At 39.1% G+C, this 20,242-nt stretch overlaps 2 protein-coding genes across 3 annotated transcripts in view; one reads left to right on the top strand and one right to left on the bottom strand.

Annotated features, from left to right (window-relative positions):
• C2cd3 (C2 domain containing 3 centriole elongation regulator) overlaps window positions 1-6,219 on the bottom strand; it is a 98,205-nt gene extending 91,986 nt beyond the window's left edge. For both annotated transcript variants that reach the window (XM_032893045.1, XM_032893044.1), the window contains exons 1-3: window positions 6,011-6,219; window positions 3,970-4,239; window positions 19-176 (exon numbers count right to left, since the gene is read on the bottom strand). In XM_032893045.1, the coding sequence (XP_032748936.1) occupies window positions 19-176; window positions 3,970-4,239; window positions 6,011-6,065 (483 nt within the window). In that variant the 5' untranslated portion in view covers window positions 6,066-6,219. The remainder of the gene's footprint in view (window positions 1-18; window positions 177-3,969; window positions 4,240-6,010) is intronic.
• A 309-nt stretch (window positions 6,220-6,528) lies between these two features.
• Window positions 6,529-20,242, top strand: part of Ppme1 (protein phosphatase methylesterase 1) — a 48,274-nt gene continuing 34,560 nt past the window's right edge. Inside the window, exon 1 of the mRNA XM_032893042.1 lies at window positions 6,529-6,784. Coding sequence (XP_032748933.1) covers window positions 6,684-6,784 — 101 coding nt within the window. The 5' untranslated portion in view covers window positions 6,529-6,683. The remainder of the gene's footprint in view (window positions 6,785-20,242) is intronic.

Here is a 20,242-nt window from a genome sequence, read left to right as displayed (position 1 = left end):
GAATTAGAACATTTTTACCTGAAGTTCTCCAAGTTTCTTAGACGCTGGTGAAACAATGGTAAAAAACCCATTGATTTGATGGGTTGGAGAGAGCTGGGCGAGTCCACTGATCTGAACTCTGCCGACTGGAAGATGATCAAACTTGGTGATTACTTCCAACACCAGCACGGCCATATCTAATCAGAAACAATTACAACATATTCAGATAGCTTCCACTATTTTGATTTTTAGAAGTAAGCTAAAGGGTATAAAATGAGAAACTAAATTTGAACCAGCTGCTTACTGTACCACAAGAGGGAGGAAGGACCCCAACACCAAAAGAACAAGAGGTTTAGAAACGCATTCGTTTCTAAAGTACTTCATATTAAAAGGTATTATATAGAATACTTAGCATGCTAAGTATGTGATAAGAAAATCAACTTTCAAAGGTTAGGGAGGATGTATTTGTGCGTAAACTGCATGTCTTGCGAGCTCAAGGATCTGGGTCCATTCCCAGAATCCTTGTTAAAAAAGTCATACAAGGTGGCATGTACTTGGCAATCTCAGCTCCGAGGAAGGGAGACAGGTAGATGCCTGGACTTTTTAGGCCAGTCAACCTAGCAAGTGCCACCACAGTGAGACCTGGGAGACACACACACACACACACACACACACACACACACACACACACGATACCTTTAAGAGTACTACTAAACATATTCAGCCAAGTGTGGTGGTCTAAGCCTTTAATTTCAGCACTGTAGAGGCAGAGACAGAGTAATTGATCTCTGTGAGCTGGAAGCCAGTCTGATCATTACAGTAAATTCCAGACCAGCCAAAGCCAAGTAGTAAGACCCTATCTCTTTTTTTTTTTTTTTAAAAAGTACTAGTAAATGTTACTTGTCAAGAACTCAAACATTAGTTCTAAAATGTTGAAATACAAATACATCCTATCTTTTCTCATTCTTTGAGTGGGAAAGGGCTGCTCTGGCATGACTTTGAGGGTTGGTCTTGACCTCCCAGATGCTAATTGCTTGTTCCTAAGTTATATTTGCAGTATTAAGGTACTGAAAACATTTGAAACCAAGACAAACAGAAATAGATCCTTTAACTACATTCTACAACTTATTCCTTACCCCTTCATGATCTTAACTTTAGAAAGACAATAAAGTGTACAAAATGGATCTAAAATCATGTCAAGACAGTATAAATTCTGAATATTTTCTCACCCTTGCCAAGAAATGGTTCATGATTACCATTTGTCTAATACTTAGATGAAAGTATGTAGGCCTTGTAATGAGAAGTTCCATGTGGGTTTTTCTTGGCTCTAATATTCATGAGCTGTTTTGGCGGAAGTCAACCATCTATAAAATAGGCATCTTAACATCTGTGTGGGGGAACTGAGGATACTGCATATAGATTACACAGGACAGTGTCTTCCCACATAGCAGTTACTGAATGACTTTATATGACTTTAAACAAATTACTTAACATGCCACAGCCCTTTTCTGGTAGTCATCTTAAAAATTATATAAATGATGCAAAAGTACTCTGGAGGCTGCAATGACATACACAGGTGGACTGAGAGAAATGCACTAACAGCTACTGCTTACCTACTAATAACTACACTCTTTTGTGCTTCATTATTCTCCTTACAATTTTTAAATTACACCTCTATTTACTTATTTTTGTGTTGTGTGTCTAAGTGTATCACAGCACACATGGAGAAGCCACAGGACAATTTGCAGAAGCTAGCCCCACCGTGTGGGGCCTGGGAATCAAAACTCAGGTCATCAGACTTGGTGGTAGGCGCCTTTACCCACTGGGCTACTTCACTGTTCCCACCCCCTTTTTCCCAGAGCAGAGGATGGAATCCAGGACCCTAGGCCAAGTAGTCTACCATTGAGCTAATCGACAACCCCTGGCCCTTTCTTTACAATTATTTGGTCTAGGTGTTTCTAACTCTAGGTTGGGGAATTAAACAAGATCAGAGAGGTTACATAACATTCCTAGGTTCAGTAAATTTTAAAGTCATCAAAATGGGCTAAAATTCATTTCTCTCCAATTCTAAAGTTGACTATACCATGTTATTTTACTACACATTGCTTAAAGGAGAAAAGCTTCATCCTCATAAGTTTATGGCTGTTTTCCTAGGCCGACAGACTTGAAGGTATTTCATAGACCATTAAGGATCCTATTGCTCCCTGTGTTTTTGTTTTATCTGAACTCACTAGTTTGACCATTTCCTTCCATTCTGTCCTCTCTGTTTCATGTAATTCTATAAACTACTCCTTAGTCTACCTTTTGCATCTTGAGTGTGATATACAAGAAAAGGGTATAGAAAAGAACAATTGGATTCTGCCCACACACAGAATCAGAAATAGGCATACTTTTCCTAAGGTTTCAGAAATACTATACATTCTTATGAAAGAATTACAGACCTCTTAGCTCTCCATTTTATTTTATTTTCTCTATGTCATTTACTTATTTGTTGGAGGGTACACTGCCACAGTGTACAAGTGGCCCTCAGAGGACTGCCTGTAGGAGTCACTTTTCTTTCTCTACCACGTGGGACCTTTGGCTCCCACTCTGGTGGCAAATGCCTTTCCCCTCTGAGACACTTTACGGGCCCATTTTGGCTCTCTGTTTTCTAGAAAACATATCATGGTTCTGTTGACAGCCAGCTCATCTCTTATAAGATTCACAATATCTGGATCCTGTTCAAAAATGCCATCTTTCCTAACTAGAAAATGAAATTTGGGTATGGGCATATTATTTTGTGTTAGATTCCTTCAAATTACTGATGGGGAAATTAAAGCCCAGAAGATGAAATGGCTTCTCCAATGTAAAGTAGCAAGGGTAAAATAGGATTCTTGTTTCCTAATAACTTACAAGATCCCCCTGTATTGACAACCCAGAATAGTCAAAATTCTGTACATATAGGGTAATCACACATTCACCCACACTCTGTCTGATTTCATAAATGTTTTGTGACAGTTCTTCTTTTCTCGACTAATCTTTACATGACTTCTTGGTAGGGACAATAACTTAAAACTTTATTACTTCGTGCCTTAAATAGTATCTATGCAGACTTTACACCTACAATGTAGCAGGCACTGGACCTATTACTTTACTTTTGTCCAATCAAGTTCCATGGTAATTCCTGATAAGGACATATTATTCTCCTTATAACAGGACATTGAGACTCTACTACTTTAAGAAACTAGACTGACATTGGTGGTGCACGTTTTAATTCCAACAACTGACAGGCAGAGGCAGGTGGATCTCTGAGAGCCAGGCCAGGACAGTCTACAGAGTGAGTTCCAGGACAGCCAAGAGCTATACAGAGAAACTCTGTCTCCAAACAACAACAACAACAACAACAACCAAACAACAACACCTCCTAGCATCACACAACAATCCAGGTCTGAATCTAGAGTTCAAACTTAACTGTCTAGACTTCAGTTGTGTTCTTTCAACTCAACCATGTTGCTTCTTCATGAAAATACCCAGAAGGTCAAAGGGCAGGTGTTTGAGCTCATATTACAAGTGAAGAAATAGGTCAGAAATGTAAAGTTACTTTCCTTAAATCCTATAGGTCCCACACCAACTTGAATGTTCATATGATGTATAGTTACCTCATAGGATGTACAAACAAACGTATGACTGTTGATTCCTGTATTAAAAAGATACCTTTTTGTCCTTATTGACCTGCTAACCCTCTTCATTTGAGGATTTAAGTGTTACAAGTAAAATACCATTTACCTTTTGATTTATCATCTTTCTGAAATCTGGTAAGATTCAAAGCTAATATTTTGAACCTAGCACTGAAAGGTGGTGGGAAATCTAAAGGTGTTGGTCTCTGTCCTTGACTGTGTTTCTCAGCAGGAAAGACGGTTTAATGGTGGTGTCTGTTTAAATAGACTGCTGACGGCAAGCATGTTTCAGATCAGGTTTACAGTTAAGACAACAAAACAAAAACAGTCATACCTGTTAGGTACGAGGTGAACTGCTTCGGGCCACAGCGAATAGCATAACGGGTAGTTGTTCTCACAGCTTTTGGCTCAGTCTGTAATGCGTCCCTGGGACAAAAGAGGGTTCCGTCCGATGTTTCTCCCCACCATCTCACTCGGACAAGCACAGAAGCGGGAGGCTTCGCAATCTTCCATACGACCTTGTTAATAGTAAGTTTGAGAAAGCAGCGTAACTGTCCTTCAACCAGAGGTGGCAGGCTTGTAGATGGGGAAATGTCACTCAAACCTATGGAGGAATACAGCAAAATCTGTATTTAAAATCTGGTCTAACACAATTTGCTTTTTTTTTTCTTTTTCTTTGAGACATCTTACTAGGTAATCCTCGCTTGTCTGGAATTTACTTACTTAAAACAGGCTGGCCTCAAACTCAAGAGATCCACCTGCCTCTTCCTCCTGAGAGCTGGATAAGGTCTGTAGAGTGGAGAAAAGGTCTACCATAAAGCTCAGGGATAATTCGTTGAAATTCAAACGCATATGATATATGGACTGCGCCTTACCTAGGAGCACCCTATATACTCTCTGAATGAAAAATAAATCTTCAGAGAAGGCTTTTCCTAACTGTTCTAATACTGAGAAGTAACTAAAAAAACAGGCCACAGAATAACCCTACTTGGTCACTTATGTTAATCCAAACTTTTCTTTAATTGAAAGATACTATTTGAAAAGCATAAAGACAATAAAACAAGTGGACAGATTTTTAAACCTCAGTAGTTGGAAGTTTTGTTAACCGTTGCAAATCCATAGTTCACCACAGTCAAGATACATTATCATGCGGGGAGGAACTCTGTCAGCGGAAGATGGGGGGCAGCAATTGGGATGTAAAGTGAATAAATAAATAAAATAATGGAGAAGATACATTATTTTTAATCTCACTTTTTTTTTTTTGTTCTGTTTGTTTTGAGTCAGGGTTTCTCAATGTAACAAGCTCTGGTGTCCTGGACTTGATTTGTAACCCAGGCTGGCCTTGAATTCAGAGATCTGCCTGCCTTTGCCTCCCGACTACTGGGTTTAAAGGTGTGCACCATCACAGCCAAGATCATACAGTCAAGGACAGAGACTAACATTTTTAGATTTGCTGCTATTTTTGGTTCTGGGTTCATAATATTAACTTTAAATCTTACTAGATTTCAGAAGGATGATGAGTTAAATGTTGATGAAGCAATCAGTTACAACCCTGGCTTTCCTTTCAATCAGTACCCTTTCTGAAAGATTTAGAGAATGCTTAAAAACAAAAACAAAACAAAACAAAACAAAACAAAAAACCGAGAGACTACTGCAAGAGATCAAGTTTAAGGCCAGCCTGGGGTCCATCAGGCCCCCTGTCTGGTCACTTATAAGAGCTGGAAAACTAAGAGGATTTAGTTTGGATTCAAGTCATTCTAAGTAAGGTGCAGTTCATATATGCAAATACGTTTGAATTTCAACGAGTTATCCCTGAGCTTTATGGTAGATCTTTTCTCCACTCTACAGTACACAAATTGTTTCAGTTGAAAGAGCTATTTGTATTGGTTCCTGACTAGATTTTAGTGTATTCTAATGAAGCACAATCACGTCCCAAGAAAAAAGTCAGAGAAATAGAAAGGTATATACAGAAATGGTTTTGTTTGCTTTTTGAGTCAACTTGGGTTACTGATTTCACGGTGTCCTCTACCATACACCCTTTCATCATCTAAGGTTCTTCGGGACATAGTTATGTCCTTTCCTCCTACTCCGAATTCCTCTAACACACATACATTTAGCCTTGTCGTAAAAAGAACACATTTAATTTTGTTGTTTTCCTATATGTTATCTATTAATCCTCACTTTGCCTCATTTTATCGACCCACAGGCGCTACCTCTTTTCCGATCTTTAAAAAAAAATTCTCTCTTAACTTTCTGGTTCCCTGGTTATTCTCTCTTCAGTCCTCTTTTGTTTTGTTTAGCCAGAGCAGGTGGAAGTCTCCTTAGAATTCCTTAGCTCTTTTATGCTTTCCTCAAGCTTAGACAAATAAAGTTACCTCGCTTCTTGCGCCCACGGCCGCCCCCAGGCACTTGGCCTTTCCGTTGTTTCATGTCGAGCCTGGGCCCTTCGTCACCAATTCAACGTTGGTGCTAGCTCCTAAGCTGTAAGCTCCCGCCATCCCTTCCCACGGCGCCTGCGTTCCCCGGCAACGGGCGCCGCTGGGAAGCCTGGGACGCAGGAAGAAACACTCTTCCTCCAACAGTTCCCGGAAAGCTGTGCCAAAAGAAGGCGCCAATAAGAGTCCCTGCAAATGGACTGCAACACCCATGATGCTTTGCTTTCCTACCTTTGCGAGGTTGGACCAGGACACCTGCAGCTGCGCAAGCGCAAATTGATACACTATTGGAGGACTTCATTGTCCAGCATGCATTGCCTTTAAGAGGACTCTTCCCGCTAGGGTTGTCGAGTTCTCTGATAGGAGTCTGAGGGATCCGCAGACTCCGTTACCCAGTTTCCTTTGTGCGAAGGCTGTTGCGCACTTCCGGTGGAAGCGCTGAGGCGAGAGGGCGGGGTTTGCTGAGCCAGTGGGCGGTAGGCGGCGCTGCCGGTGGCTGGTTGCTGTCCAAAGGCGACTGGGCGTCGTTAGAGGAGTGAGCTGTGACCGGTTGTACCGCACGTATCGTGGGACGGACCTTGGGCCACTGTTTTCGACGTGAGGCCTCCCTTTGATGTCGGCCCTTGAAAAAAGCATGCACCTCGGCCGCTTACCTTCTCGCCCTCCTCTACCCGGCAGCGGGGGCAGTCAGAGTGGAGCCAAGATGCGGATGGGGTACGTGACTTGTACCTCTCTCCCAGGAGGCCAGGCCCAGGCCATTGGAGATTGGTGTCTGGACATTCAGAGTGCCACGGGAAGGGACGCTGTGAATTGGAGGAAATGCTGGCCTTGGCCTGGAGATGTTTAGATAGAGTAGAAGGTAGATTCGGGGACTAGGTGAGGCGCTAAGGGAATAGTCTACCGGAGGACTGGTAACATTGTTGGAGAAAGATGGGGAATAAGGACAAGGTTGAGAAAGATGAAAGGTTAATTTAAGGGATGACGGGAATCAACTCTAGAAGTGATGACTCTGGGAGAAAGTGGATCAGTGAGATGAGGAGAAATGTGCCATACATAGTTAAGGGGAATAGGGAATGGCTGAGAGAAAAGTTGAAGGGAATTGGTGGATCAAGTAAGTTAGCCAGGAGTAAGAAGGCTTTCTTTCACCTGCGGGGTATAGGAAACATCTCAGGCAAAGACTAGAGAGTAGAAGGTTCTAGAGAAAGTTTCCAGAAGTGTAAGAGTTCAGAGGATGAGGAGGCGAACTAGAAAGCTTGGGGAATAGGCCTAAGGAAACATGACTAGGAGACTGTTAAAGGGAGTGAACCAAGAGGCTGGAGACATAGGTGGGGTGTGATGAGGAAGACAGCTGAATTTGGAACAGTAACAATTGATATCCAGAGACTGAGAAGTAAATAGGAATAGGTTTGTTAAATGGAAGCACTGGAGAGGTAAAAATCTGTGAAGATAAAAGATTTGGTCAATCATTTTGTTTTGTTTTGCCAAGCAAATTGGACTTGAGGGGAAAACTATTGGTCTAAGAATTAGAGTTAGTGAAACACTGGGAGTGGCCACTTAATAATAAATTGGGGGTAAAGAGCTTGCTGGAAAGGAAGTAGGGCTCGGGTGTATCTGTGCTTCTCTGTGGGCTAGAAACATTTATTCATTTTTGTGGTATTGAGACTGGAACCCAGAACTAGACAAATGCCACATCACTGTGCTACACTCCCAATTTATCAGCTGAGCTAATGAAAGAAACTTTGGAAATTTAGACCCCTGACAGGCTTGTGTCAAGTTATAGGATACTTGGCTGCTGGAGAAAGTGCGATAGTTGAACACACTAGTAAGAGTTGCTGGGAAGCAGAGAGGATTGGATAGTCACTGGCCTATTTGGAGGACTGCTGGTTGTAAAGAGAAAAGAGGTCTGGTATATTTGGGATTCGAGGGGGAAGCTGGTAGATATTCATGGGGAGAAGACTACCAAACAGATACATTCAGTTCCAAAGTAGTAGTATGTCCACAGACTGACCAAAAGGCAAGAAAAGATGGACGAAGTTCTGTAAAGGCTGAGTATAAGAGGTGATGGAGAATTCTGCTTATTAAAATGGTTGGAAAAGTCAGAATCTAAGAGATTTTGACCTATAGTAGAAAAACAAAAGAAAATTGACTGAGGATAGATTGATGGAGGCATAATAGAAGGTAAAATGGAAGGCTTGTTATAAGATAAAATAAAAGGCTGGGGATTTAAAGGCGCTTACCTAGGGCGCAAGGCCCTGGTTGGGTCCCCAGCTCCAAAGAACAAAAAAAAAAAAAAAAAAAAAAAAAAAGATAAAAAAAGATTGGTCATGAAAGACAAAAGATTGAGCTTTAGCATAAATAAAGAGAATTTTGGAAACTGACCTATACTATTTTTTTTTTTTTTTTTAAAATTAACCTAAAGTGTAAAATAGATGTAATAATTATTCTTTGTATGTTTTTATTTTTTAGTTATTTCTTTTTTTTTTCTTGAGATATGGTCTCGCTGCAGTTTAATTATGAGACTTGGTTTAATCTACAAAATAGATCAAAAGTCATCCAAGTGGCATGTGTTAGAACTAGAACCCGACCTAGCTTTAGCTTCTGGGAGTCGCTCCTTTTTAAGGAAACAGTGCTCTCGTGGGGAAGGCCTGGAGTCCTGTGCACAGTTCCTTAATAGACATTCCTAGACGACACAAACATAGTTGTTTGAATTTACTACTGACTTTGAAGATACTCTCATTAAATTGATTTGGGGTTCTTGCCTGGAAACCCTGATATGCTTGAGGGGAGTACCACTTAAAAACCTCTCCTTGAAGCTAGGCATTGGTGGCACACACCTTTAATTCCAGCACTTGGGAGACAGAGGCAGGCAGATCTCTGAGCTCGGGACCAGCCTGGTTTACAAAATGAGTTCCAGGACAGTCAAGGCTAAATTGAGAAACTGGGTTTACAAACAAACAAACAAACAAACAAACTGGTGCATAGAAGTCAGTGGTCTTTGCGCGCGCGTGTGTGTGTGTGTGTGTGTGTGTGTGTGTGTGTGTGTGTGTGTGTGTATCCAATGAATTAAACTAGGGCAGGGGTGGGTTAATTTGTTTTTACCCAATGACCACTCTTTCTTTTTGAGACAGTATCTTGTAAACCCTTAATTCTCCTGTCTCTGACAAGGCACTGGGATTACAGTCATGCACCACATACTCAGGTAACATTTTCTTTTAACAAATGTCCATTGACTTGCCTGATACCACAGAATCACTGGCAGAAACAGCAATCAAACCCAGTACTGTAGATTTTTTAGTTCATTGATCTTTTTGGGTCAAAGAATGTGATGTTCAGAATAAAATGTGTTCAGATAAAGAGCACTATGAAATGTTTGCTGAAGGTTACAGACTGTGCTGGTAAAAAAAACCAAATTCCTCTGTTCCTGGTTTGTTTACTTTTAAAATTATATTAAAATAAATTATATATACACATATACGTACATACATACACACACACACACACACACACACACACACACACACATATAATTTGTTAGTTTGATTTTTAAGACAGGGTTTTTCTTCATATCCTTGGCTGTCCCGAAACTAACTCTGTAGGCCAAGCTGGCCTTGAACTCAGAGATCCACCTGCCTCTGCCTCCCGAGTGTTGGAATTACACTCCCCAGTGTATACCACTACCACCCAGCTAAATTACATTTTAATTTCACAGAATCCATACTGTTAATGTGTGCAGTTTGAGCTAGTGATAAAGATCACTGGTAGACTGTGTGTTTAGCATGCTGGAGTCCCTGGGTTTGATCTTCAGCACCTCAATGAATGAATAAAACTAACTGATTTTTATTCCGTCTACCAGACTGCACAGTGATCATCACTAATTCTAAACCATTCTCATTATGCACAAAGAACCTCCCTAGAGCTGTGGTATATTTATACCTCATTTCCTTCTATGACTGAATTTAGTTTATTGTGTCAGTATATACCCACTGTGCCAAAGAGTTGATGGACACTTGCGGTGCTTTACTTTTTATGTTTTAGGAATTATGTGTCATAAATATCTATTTGTGTAGAAAATTTAATGTATATGAGTATGTTGTTGCTGTTTGAAGACACACCAAAAGAGGGCATCAGATCCCACTACAAATAGTTGTGAGCCACCATGTGGTTGCTAGGATTTGAACTCAGGACCTCTGGAAGACCATTCAGTGCTCCTAACCACTGAGCCATCTCTCCAGCCTAATAGAAATATAATTTTATTTGTCCTGTGTACATATCTTAGACTGGAATTGTAAGGTCATTTGTTAATTGGGTTGAATTTTTAAAAAATTTGCCAGTTTGCTAATAGTTCTTTAAAGCTTTTCATGTGTTAGGGATATTTTCTCTTTATTGGTGTCAAAAATAGTTTCCCAGTTGCCCTTTTGTTTTGCATATCTTTTTATCATGTAAAAATGTTTTAAAATTACTTTAATATATCTATCTGGAATTTCTTGCTTTTGATTTTTAAGTCCCATAAAAGGCCTTTTATCATTCATATTGTAAGGGAATTCCTATATGTTCTTTTCCCACTACCTTTGTGGCTTCTTGTTTTACATCTCTTTTAAATTTCCTGAGATATGCTAATTCAGTAACATCTCTAGTTTTAACTCTGTCTACATGCTGCCTGGTTTTTGTAATATTATTTCTTTGAAGACCTTTTCTCATTATGCAAATGTCACATTAGTTAAGAAGTTGTCCTTTCCTCATTAATTAAATTACATTTTTATCATGTGACACATTTCCACATAGATTTGGGGCATTTTTTAAAAATGAGGTGTTTCTCTTTTTCTGTGGTTTATTTATTTGTGCTATTGCTATATTTTTAATATGGGGAGATCTAGTAATCTATTTTAATAAATGGAAAAGTTAGGTTTTCCTTCATCCGTCCCTGGCTCCTTTTATTTAATTTTTACAAAATGAATGTTTTTTGTTTCCGAGGCAGGATCTTAACTCTGCAGCTTCAGCTGTCCTTGAACTTGCTGTGCTGCTTCAGCCTCCCAAATGTTAGAATTATGGGTGTCTGTGACCACATCTGGTGTGGATATTTATTATTTGTAGGACTGTCCAAAGCATGCCTTAATTATATCCTACTCAGTCCCACAACTTTGTCTTTTCTTTTGCCATGCTTACAGTAGTGGGTTTTCATTTTCTTGCTTCTTAACAGTGGATTGGTGGTTAGTTACTGTTTTTCTCTGTCTGTGCCTCCACCATCATGGTATCATAGAAGGAATATTTTGACACCAAATAGTATAAATCCAATCTTAAGTGTTATAAAAAGGAGCTTTTCTGAGCCATCTTTATAATAGAAATACTATTATTGCAGAATTTAAAGCCTTGCTGGCTACATAACAGAACTTGTTTCCCCCCACGTGCAAAATTTAAGTTAGATAATTTCTAATGCTTTGATGCAAATTATATATAGTTTTTTGAATTGTAGCATCTATTATAAGAGTGTGTCCTTAACACTGGTAATGGCCACTCCAATTCTACTACAACTCCTAGCCAGCCATTTGGTTGTTTGTTTGCTTGTTTGTTTGTTTTCTTAAAAATCCTGCTAATGAAGGCATTTTAGAAGCAGCAGTGCCTTGATTTAAGTAACTGGCTGTAATTAAACTTCATTATTAGCTTTTGCTACAAAATTCTTTGTCTAGAGAGTTAGGTGACTAGGACAGCGCCTGTGACATTCATTCTTAAGCATTAACAGTAACACTCCAAGCAGATCTTCAAGTCTGTTAGGTCTAATTATATTTGAAACATTTGCTTAAAATATACAACTATGTTTCTTTTTTTTCTTTCTCCTTCCCCTTCTGCCATGGTTGATGTATATTTTTCTTCCTTTGGTTATCTCCTAGTAGGAACCACACCACTGTAGCTGTTTTGTCTCTTTGTAGATATAACCCCCATCTGACATAACCATTGCTATCCTTTTCTTTGCTATCTGTCTCCTCCTCAAGAGCTTCCTTAGGATAGGATTTTTGCCAGATTTCTTTGTGGTGCCTTTAAAAATTAATTTTGTGTTTATTTATTGAATTTGCGTGTGTGCACATGTGTGGGAAGATGGAGCACAACTTACAGGAAGCCTGGCTTCCCGTTTCTACCCTGTGGGTCTTGGGTTGAACTCCAATCACCAGGCTGAGGGCAAAGCACTTTATCACCAGCCCTCTCCGATACGTCCTTAAGTGCTGACCATTGACAGAGACCTAATTTTACACCTATTATAAGAATAATCTTATTTCCCCACAGGTACCTTGAAGACATAACCAGAGCTGTATTTCTTTCTTATGAAAGTTTGTTAAACTTTATAGAGTAATAATTTGTACTTTATTTCACCAGAGTGTAGGTACAGTAGGACTTATAAGTTCATAAGACTTAAAACCAGATCATGCTTGTTACTAGTCTCTTTATTGAAAGCATCCGTTCCTGATTATCTTTTCCTCTTTAATTCTAACCTGAAAGCAAGTCCATTCATAAAGGAGAGTACTATTAGTGGTTATTTCCACAGTAGCTTCATTTTATAGAATCTTTTTTTTTTTCCTATTCTTGCCCTGTTCATCACTTGCCCTGTTCTCTGAGAACTGTTTTGTAAGGAGGTGCCACCTACACACTGGTAACTCTGCCAAGTTTAGAGACTAGATCAAACATTACACTTTCAAATGGAAACATCAAAAGCTCTCCATAGCAATGTCTCAGGCAGCAACATTAAAATTGTATTTATTGGTTGTTGATGAGTATTCAACTCAGGCAGCAAACATGCCACTTATGTTCCTTTCCACTGAGCTACACTGTCAGCCCACGGAAGGCTTTTTGCATGTGCCAAATGCTGCATTAATTTTGCTTGCACTCTTTTTTTCCCTTACTTTATACAGTACTACTCTCAGGAAGCTCTTTGAGGCTACCCTAGCGCATGCTTTTTCTCTCCCTATCACCTGAGTATCCATAACATGCTTTGCCATTTCTACTCATTAACTTTTGTATGTCACTTGTTTGGTTTCTTTTTCTTCATTGTTAGTATGCCAAACATGAGTGGGATAAATTAATGCAAACTCCTAGAGTGCAAAGGGTGTGGTTTCTTTTTTCTTTCTGTAGTAGCAAGTTAAAGAAATACTTTTATAAATTTATGAATGTATAACATTAATTTCAAGTGAATCCTAAGGCTTTGCCTGGCCAGTGTAACCATTCCATACTGCATTCTGCTGTCCTTGTGGCATCTTGGCTGTATGCAGGTCAGCAGTGTGTCTGTGAAGGACCTTGTAGAAGCTCTGCTGCAGCCATGGAGCTCCGCTGTTCAGGGGGAAGGAAGCCAGTCAGCGAGAGCACTTGTGCTCCAATAATACTTTATTTGGAGCCACTGAGGTTTGAATATCACCTACTTCTTGTTCTTTTGTTTCTTTTAAACATCTGTTTGATTGGAGTCCAAAACAGTTTCCTACCTTCACTATGTAATTTTCATATCATTAAACAGTCTCTTCCTACCCTTTCAGACATTACTCTCAACTCATGGGCCATACAGAAACAGAAGGATTGGCGTGGACTTGCCCACAGACGTGATTTTCAGCTCAGTTTCAATACTGTTGGTTCAGTACTACTGTCTTGTAGAAGAATGAAGTTAGGTTTCAAAAAGCCAAGTAGGATTCCCTTCTTGGCCTCACTAATTAGAGTAACTTGACTTTGTTTCCTTAAAATATGTAAAACCAATCTTACTCAGTTTTAAAGGAGAAAATGGGATTCTATGTATGCAGACTTATTGTTTAAGATATAACACAATTTAATACAAATTTGTTTATTGTATACTAATGGCCCTCCTGCCTCATCCTCCCAAGTGCTGGAATGCACCATCAGTCATCAAATGAACCATCAAGAAAAAGACCTGTCAATTAAATTGTGACATAATACCTTATCACTTAGAGTTCATTTTCAATTTTGACATAAAAATTTCTCATTATTTTATATGAGCTCTGTTTGTGTGATCATATATCACTTATGAGTGCATGCAGAAAGGGAAAGGGAAGCAAAATAAAATGCAGTGCTCCTGACACGTTTTCATATTTAGTCTCCACTCTTGTGAATCATTCTCACCAATATAGTTCTCTGTGCCTCACAGGAACATTGGCCATGGAGTGTTTCTTAAAACCAAACAGCAGCCCACACACCAGCATCATGCTTGTGTAAAACCATCTTACCTTTGACATCTATTGCTGACCTCATGACTGTACATCTAGCTCTCAAACCATTCAGTTCTCAGAGGATAGAAAGTACTTTATATTAGTCTCCAAGATTTTCTCACAGGCTGTCAACACCTATCTTTAAATTTCTGACTCTGGTTTGCTGTTCATCCTCATACAGGTAGTCACAATCAAGTTAGACCTGTTTGTTGGCCACCTGCATTGCTAAAACATTGGTATCAAAAATATGAAAGTGTATCAGAACTGGAATATAGTAAAGACGTTTGTGTTAGATGCCTTTACACCATTTATAGTGATCTCACATGTATGCCACCTCAGTTCCTCCTCAACATGGTGTGAGGCTAGCCTTGTACAGTGTAAGAAAACAGTCAAGGTTATGCCAGTAACGTGTTAGGTGGTGAGCCCACATAGGTAATTCTAGTTCATTGAAAATATGTTTTATGCTGTCCAATTTTTGGTAAGAGGTTTGTGGCTATGTTGTCCTCGTGTTGAGTGAGTAGTGGAATAAAGTATAGGCCTATCTCCCTGAATTAAACTCTTGGTTATCAAAGGTATAAAATCACACTTTTCTTGTTGTGCAGCAGCACTCTCTCACTTGTGCGTGTTAAGCAAAGCGTATTTCTATGTCGTCTGACTCAGCAGGCTATATGAATGGCTTTCAGTGGAGTACAGTTGGACTCACTTGCTTGGAGCCACATTATTTGAGCGCTCCTGCTGCATGTCCCCTGTCTTGTCTAGATGCCAGACCTTACATAAACCACTGTTATTTCCACTTTGGACTCCATAATGCCTGATATCTGGATAATTTAATGTTTGCATCACCAACAAACAAGGACTAGGACTTAGGATTTTCATGTGTACAGTATCTCAGTATTTATCAAGGAATTCTTTTAAAGTACCTCCTGTGCTCTCTCTCTCTCTGGGAGTAGACTAGATAAACTGGGGAGACAGAACTTGAATTTTGCCTTCTTGCTTTATTCCCCACTTGGCCCCTTCATTATCTGTCATTTCAGTTACAAAACCTTTACTGCTGCCTATTGTTACCTTTCTTCCCTACAGCAGGAAGAGCTTCTCCTCACATCTTCCGAAGGATTTCTGGGTTTTAGAATTGCCAGCTTTGATGGTTTCAAAAATAAATAACTTAATATTATTTTGAGGACAGGATGGAGAACTGATTAGAAAGTGATCTGAGAGTTCTAGCTCACATCCTCTCTGAAGTTTTAGACAAGGTATTTGGTTTCTCTTCATTGTAATTTTGTCGGTTTGAAAACCCAGAGAGTTGTAGGAATTAATGTGTGTGCTTATCTTTGTAGTTCCTTCAACCTGTCAAAACCTCACTCAATTGTAGGAAAGTAATTTAGAAAAAGGAATAAAATCAGAAATCAAGGAAGATAGGATGCCAAGAAGACTCAAGAAGATAGAAAACAAATTGAAGACTATCGAGCTGTTAGCAGAGACAAACTGAAGACTGTTTGTAGGCAAATGAAAGCACAAGCTCAACTGTGTCGTAGCCCCATTAGGTGAGGACTCAGGCCTCTAAGCAAAGGGAACTTTCTTTTCTCTCTTTTACCCCAACCCCAGGAGTGTTATACGCTGAGCTCTTGTATGTAAGCCTGCTCTATTTTGTGTTAATTTTTGTGGGTGATATAAGGAATGGGTCCAGCTTGGTTCTTTTGCAAATGGATAATAGGTTATCCTAACATTTTGGGGGCTGGGGTTTCTTTTTCCTAATGCATTATCTTGACATCTAAAAAAAAATTCCTTTGACCATATCAAATAGATTGTCTTTGAGTTTTCAAATTTTATGTCATTGATGTATTCAGTGATATGTATCTGTCTGTGAGCTAGCACTATATTTTGAATGTTATAGCTTTGTAGTAAGTTTTAAATCAGAAGATTCCAGCTTTGTGCTTTATAAAAATTATGTGGAGTCCTTTGGATCCCTTCCATTTCCATGTGAATTTCAGGACCAACTACTCTGTTCCCTACTGAGGAGTGGGCTACGGTCTTCACAGATGCTCCTTTGACTCTGTAGGTAATTTGCAGAGTCTTCCCTCTTAATATGAGGTCTTCATTATCTATGGATACAGGCGTTTCTCCTTTTATCTGTGAGGGATAACAAAGATAGACTATATAGATTTTTATATACAAGCGTTACATTTCTTTAGTAACTTATTCTATGTATTTGTGTATGGATGTATCTGATGTATGTTTGTATACACATTCGTATATGTCTGTGTGTGTGTATTGTGTGTGTGTGTGTGTGTATGAGAGTGTGTGTATGTGTGTGAGTGTATGTGTGTAGGTTTAGAAGCCACAAGTTAATGTTTGGTGTCTTCAATCACTCTTCACCTTTTTTTTTTTAAAAAGATTTATTATTCTATGTATGCAAGTGTTTTGCCCACATGTATGTATGTATGTATGTATGTATGTATGTATGTATGTATACCATATGCTTGCCTGATGCCTGAAGTAGTCAGAAGTAAGTGTTGGACCCCCAGGAATAGAGTTAGAGTATGTTAGAAGTCACTATATAAATACTAGGAATCCAATCTGGGTCCTTTTCCAAGAGAAACAATTGCTCTTAAAAGGCAAATCAATTCTCCAGCCTTCTGTTTTATTTTTGAGATATGGTCTCTCACCGAATCTGGAACTCACTGCTTTGGGAAGACTAGCTTGTCAGTAAGCTCTAGACATCCACCTGTCTCCACCTTAGCACTAGGGTTACAAGTGCACACTATCGTGCCTGACTTGGTTTGGGTGCTGGAATCTAAACTCAGGTCTTAATGCTTGCATGGCAAGCATTTTACCACCTGGTCCATCTTCCCAGCCAGCCTAAGTATTATTTAATTTTTTTAAAAATTGAAAAATATGTATATTTACTATTGTTACTGAAGGTGGGGCATGCATGCTATCCTGTGTATCCAAAGGCCAGAGGGCAACTTTGTGGAGCCAGATTTTTTCCTTCCGCCTTTCCATGGGGTTCTGGAAATTGAACTCTAGTCAGATTTTTGAAATAAGTTCGTTTACCCACTGAGACAGCTCACCCACACACCACCCCCCAACACACACACCTCCAACTCCTGGTAATTTTTTTTTTTTTTTTTGGTTCTTTTTTTCGAGCTGGGGACCCGAACCCAGGGCCTTATGCTTCCTAGGCAAGCGCCTACCACTGAGCTAAATCCCAACCCTGGTATTCTTAATAGTGGTACTTTAATAGGCTTGTTCTGCTAATTTTACTTTTAGAGTTTTTTTTATTTTAACTATAGAAAATATAACTCATGTTGGGGTTTTTTTTCTTCTGCAGTGTACTAAAGTTGATCTTAAAGTTTTTTAGTGAGTTATTTAGGGTTCTGTCGTAGTGTTAAGTGAGTAGAAAAGTCCTAGTTAAATTACTCTATTTGTTCTTCTAAAATTGTACAAAGAGTTTAGGAAACTGTACCAGGTAAAGTGATAGTCTCCATAGTTATGAAAACCCTGAAACCTGTGAATGTATCTTTTACATGACAGAGGAAAATTAGTATTGCTTTTTAGTTGACCTTAAAAAAAAAAAAAAACAAAAACTGGGGGCTGGAGAGATGGCTCAGTGGTTAAGAGCACCGACTGCTCTTCCAGAGGTCCTGAGTTCAAATCCCAGCAACCACATGGTGGCTCACAACCATCTGTAATGGAATCCAATGCCCTCTTCTGGTGTGTCTGAAGACAGCTACAGTGTACTCATATACAAAATAAATAAATAAATCTTTACAAGAATGTCTTTCCTTTTTAAAAAAAACAACTATCCTGAATTATCTAGATAGTCCCCAAATAATTACAGACATCTTTTAAAGAGGAAGAAGGCAGAATGGATTAAAGCCTAGAAGAGATTTAAACTTGTTGCATTGTTATCTTTGAAAATAGAGGAAGGACCTGCAAGTTCAGTATCCTAGGCAGCTGCCAGACAATAGAAGTGATGTTTCACATCCTGGGCATAAGAAAAGCTCACTACTACTAATTTAATTATTGCTCGTAGGCCTTTTCAGTAGACATAACTAGCAGTAATTGAGACAAAAGGAATCATAAGCCACTCATATCTCTACTTTGAAACTAAGATTAAGATTGTTACTTTGAATTATATAATTATCTCTCTTGCAGTGATAATTTTGACTATTAACCAAATTATCTAATTGCTTTATCTAAATATATGTGTATGTAATAGTGTAACAAACTTAAAACCATTAAAAAACAACCAGAAATATTAGCGCATACTGTCTACTATCTAGAATATTTTTCAACTTTTTTCTTAAAGTATGCCATACCAGAAATTTATAGTAAAATAATTATGTTTGAAATTATTTGGAAATTTTTCTAACCTACCATTAATTTGCTCCTTATTTTTGGTTCTTACAGACTAATGTTTGCATAGCAGAAGCCTAGTGCAGGGTGTGGCGCTGCAGGCCTGTCATCCTAGCACTTGGGAGACTGTAGTAGGAGAATTACAGAGTGAGACACTGTCTCAAAAAATTAAAGGAAAAAAATTAAATAACAAATTGAAAACTGTAAGCCATTTTCATTGATAAAATATGCACGTGAAAGTTCTAAACAAAACACTGCACCTTATTTCACAACACAAGATCATACATCATGCTCAAATTGGTTTCATTCTGAGTATCCAAATCAATAGAATTCTTCACATAAATAGAATCAAGGGCAAATATCACATGAATATCTCAAGTGATGCAAAAAGGACTTTCAGTAAAGTTCAGTATCCCTTCATGATGAAAGGTCCTGAAGAAACTAGAATAGAGGGGACATACTTCAACCTAGTAGAGGCTATTTACGCAGACTGGTGATCTATTTACAACATAGCATTTCTTCTTAAGTCGGAAACAGGACAAGGTTGTTGGCTTTCTCCGCTCTTCTAATGCTTCAATTCCTAGGGATACAAATGGAAAAGAAGTCAGGTTACCCCTCTTTGCAGACAATATAATTCTGTGTATTTGAAGACTTTATCACAAAGCTCATAGCTCTTAAAATCACTTTCAACCGAGTGGCAGAGCACAGAAATCAGTGGTAGCGTGTGTCCTCTAAGTTCCATGACCTCATTAGCCTATCCCCAGGTTGTTGGCTAGATTCCAGTATCAAATATGGTTTCTCTCCAGCTAAATAGGGCTTAAGTTCACTAGAGAGCTGCTGAGTACCACCATATAGAGAGTACCACTATTGTACCCTTAGAGGGATATCTTGCCATTCTGGTCATTGTGGTTCATGTGTCACAAATGGGTACAACTAATGGTTGCTTCCCTCCCTTGGAAGATTTCATGGCACTAGGTGAGCAAGTCCTCAGGGGAGAAGACTTTCAGGTCAGATCCAGCTAAGATTCTCGGGGTCCAATGTCCAAAGTTTGTGGTGTCTTTCAGCAATAGGGACTTAACTCCACTTTCTGAGAGACAACCTAGAACAGTAATAACTTATATTGCTTTGGGAGTCTCTGGGACTTCCTGACCAACAAATCAGAGACCTCAGATCTGGGATTAGTTTTCATTAGATAATCTATGGCTCTTGTAGGGAACATCGTCAGCCCAGATGGGAAAACTTCATTCAAACTATATATGTATATGTATAGTTTCCTCATTCTTTTCTTCCTTCAGATCATTTGTATCTTGCTATCTCTAGTGTCTCCTCCCATGGCTCCCTTTTACTTCCCTGGTTTCTGTTACTCTTCTATGTTGTATACCCACATCTGAAGAATTGGAGCTAAGAGTCTCAGATGAGAAAGAACATGCCACATTTGTCTTTTGGGTGTTGGTCACCTCATTCTCTATTTTTTAGTTCCATTCGCTTACCTGCAAATTCATTATTTCCATTATTTCATTTTTCTTTATGGCCGAATAGTATTCTACTCTATCCATCCATCCATCCACCCATCCATCCACACCCCTCCCCCATTTTCAGTATCCATTTGTCAGTTAAAGGG

This window comes from Rattus rattus, chromosome 2 (genome assembly GCF_011064425.1).
Source record: "Rattus rattus isolate New Zealand chromosome 2, Rrattus_CSIRO_v1, whole genome shotgun sequence".
In the NCBI taxonomy this organism is placed as follows: Eukaryota; Metazoa; Chordata; class Mammalia; order Rodentia; family Muridae; genus Rattus; species Rattus rattus.
Note: the sequence above shows the minus strand (reverse complement) of the source record. Positions and strands in the feature narration are given on the sequence as shown.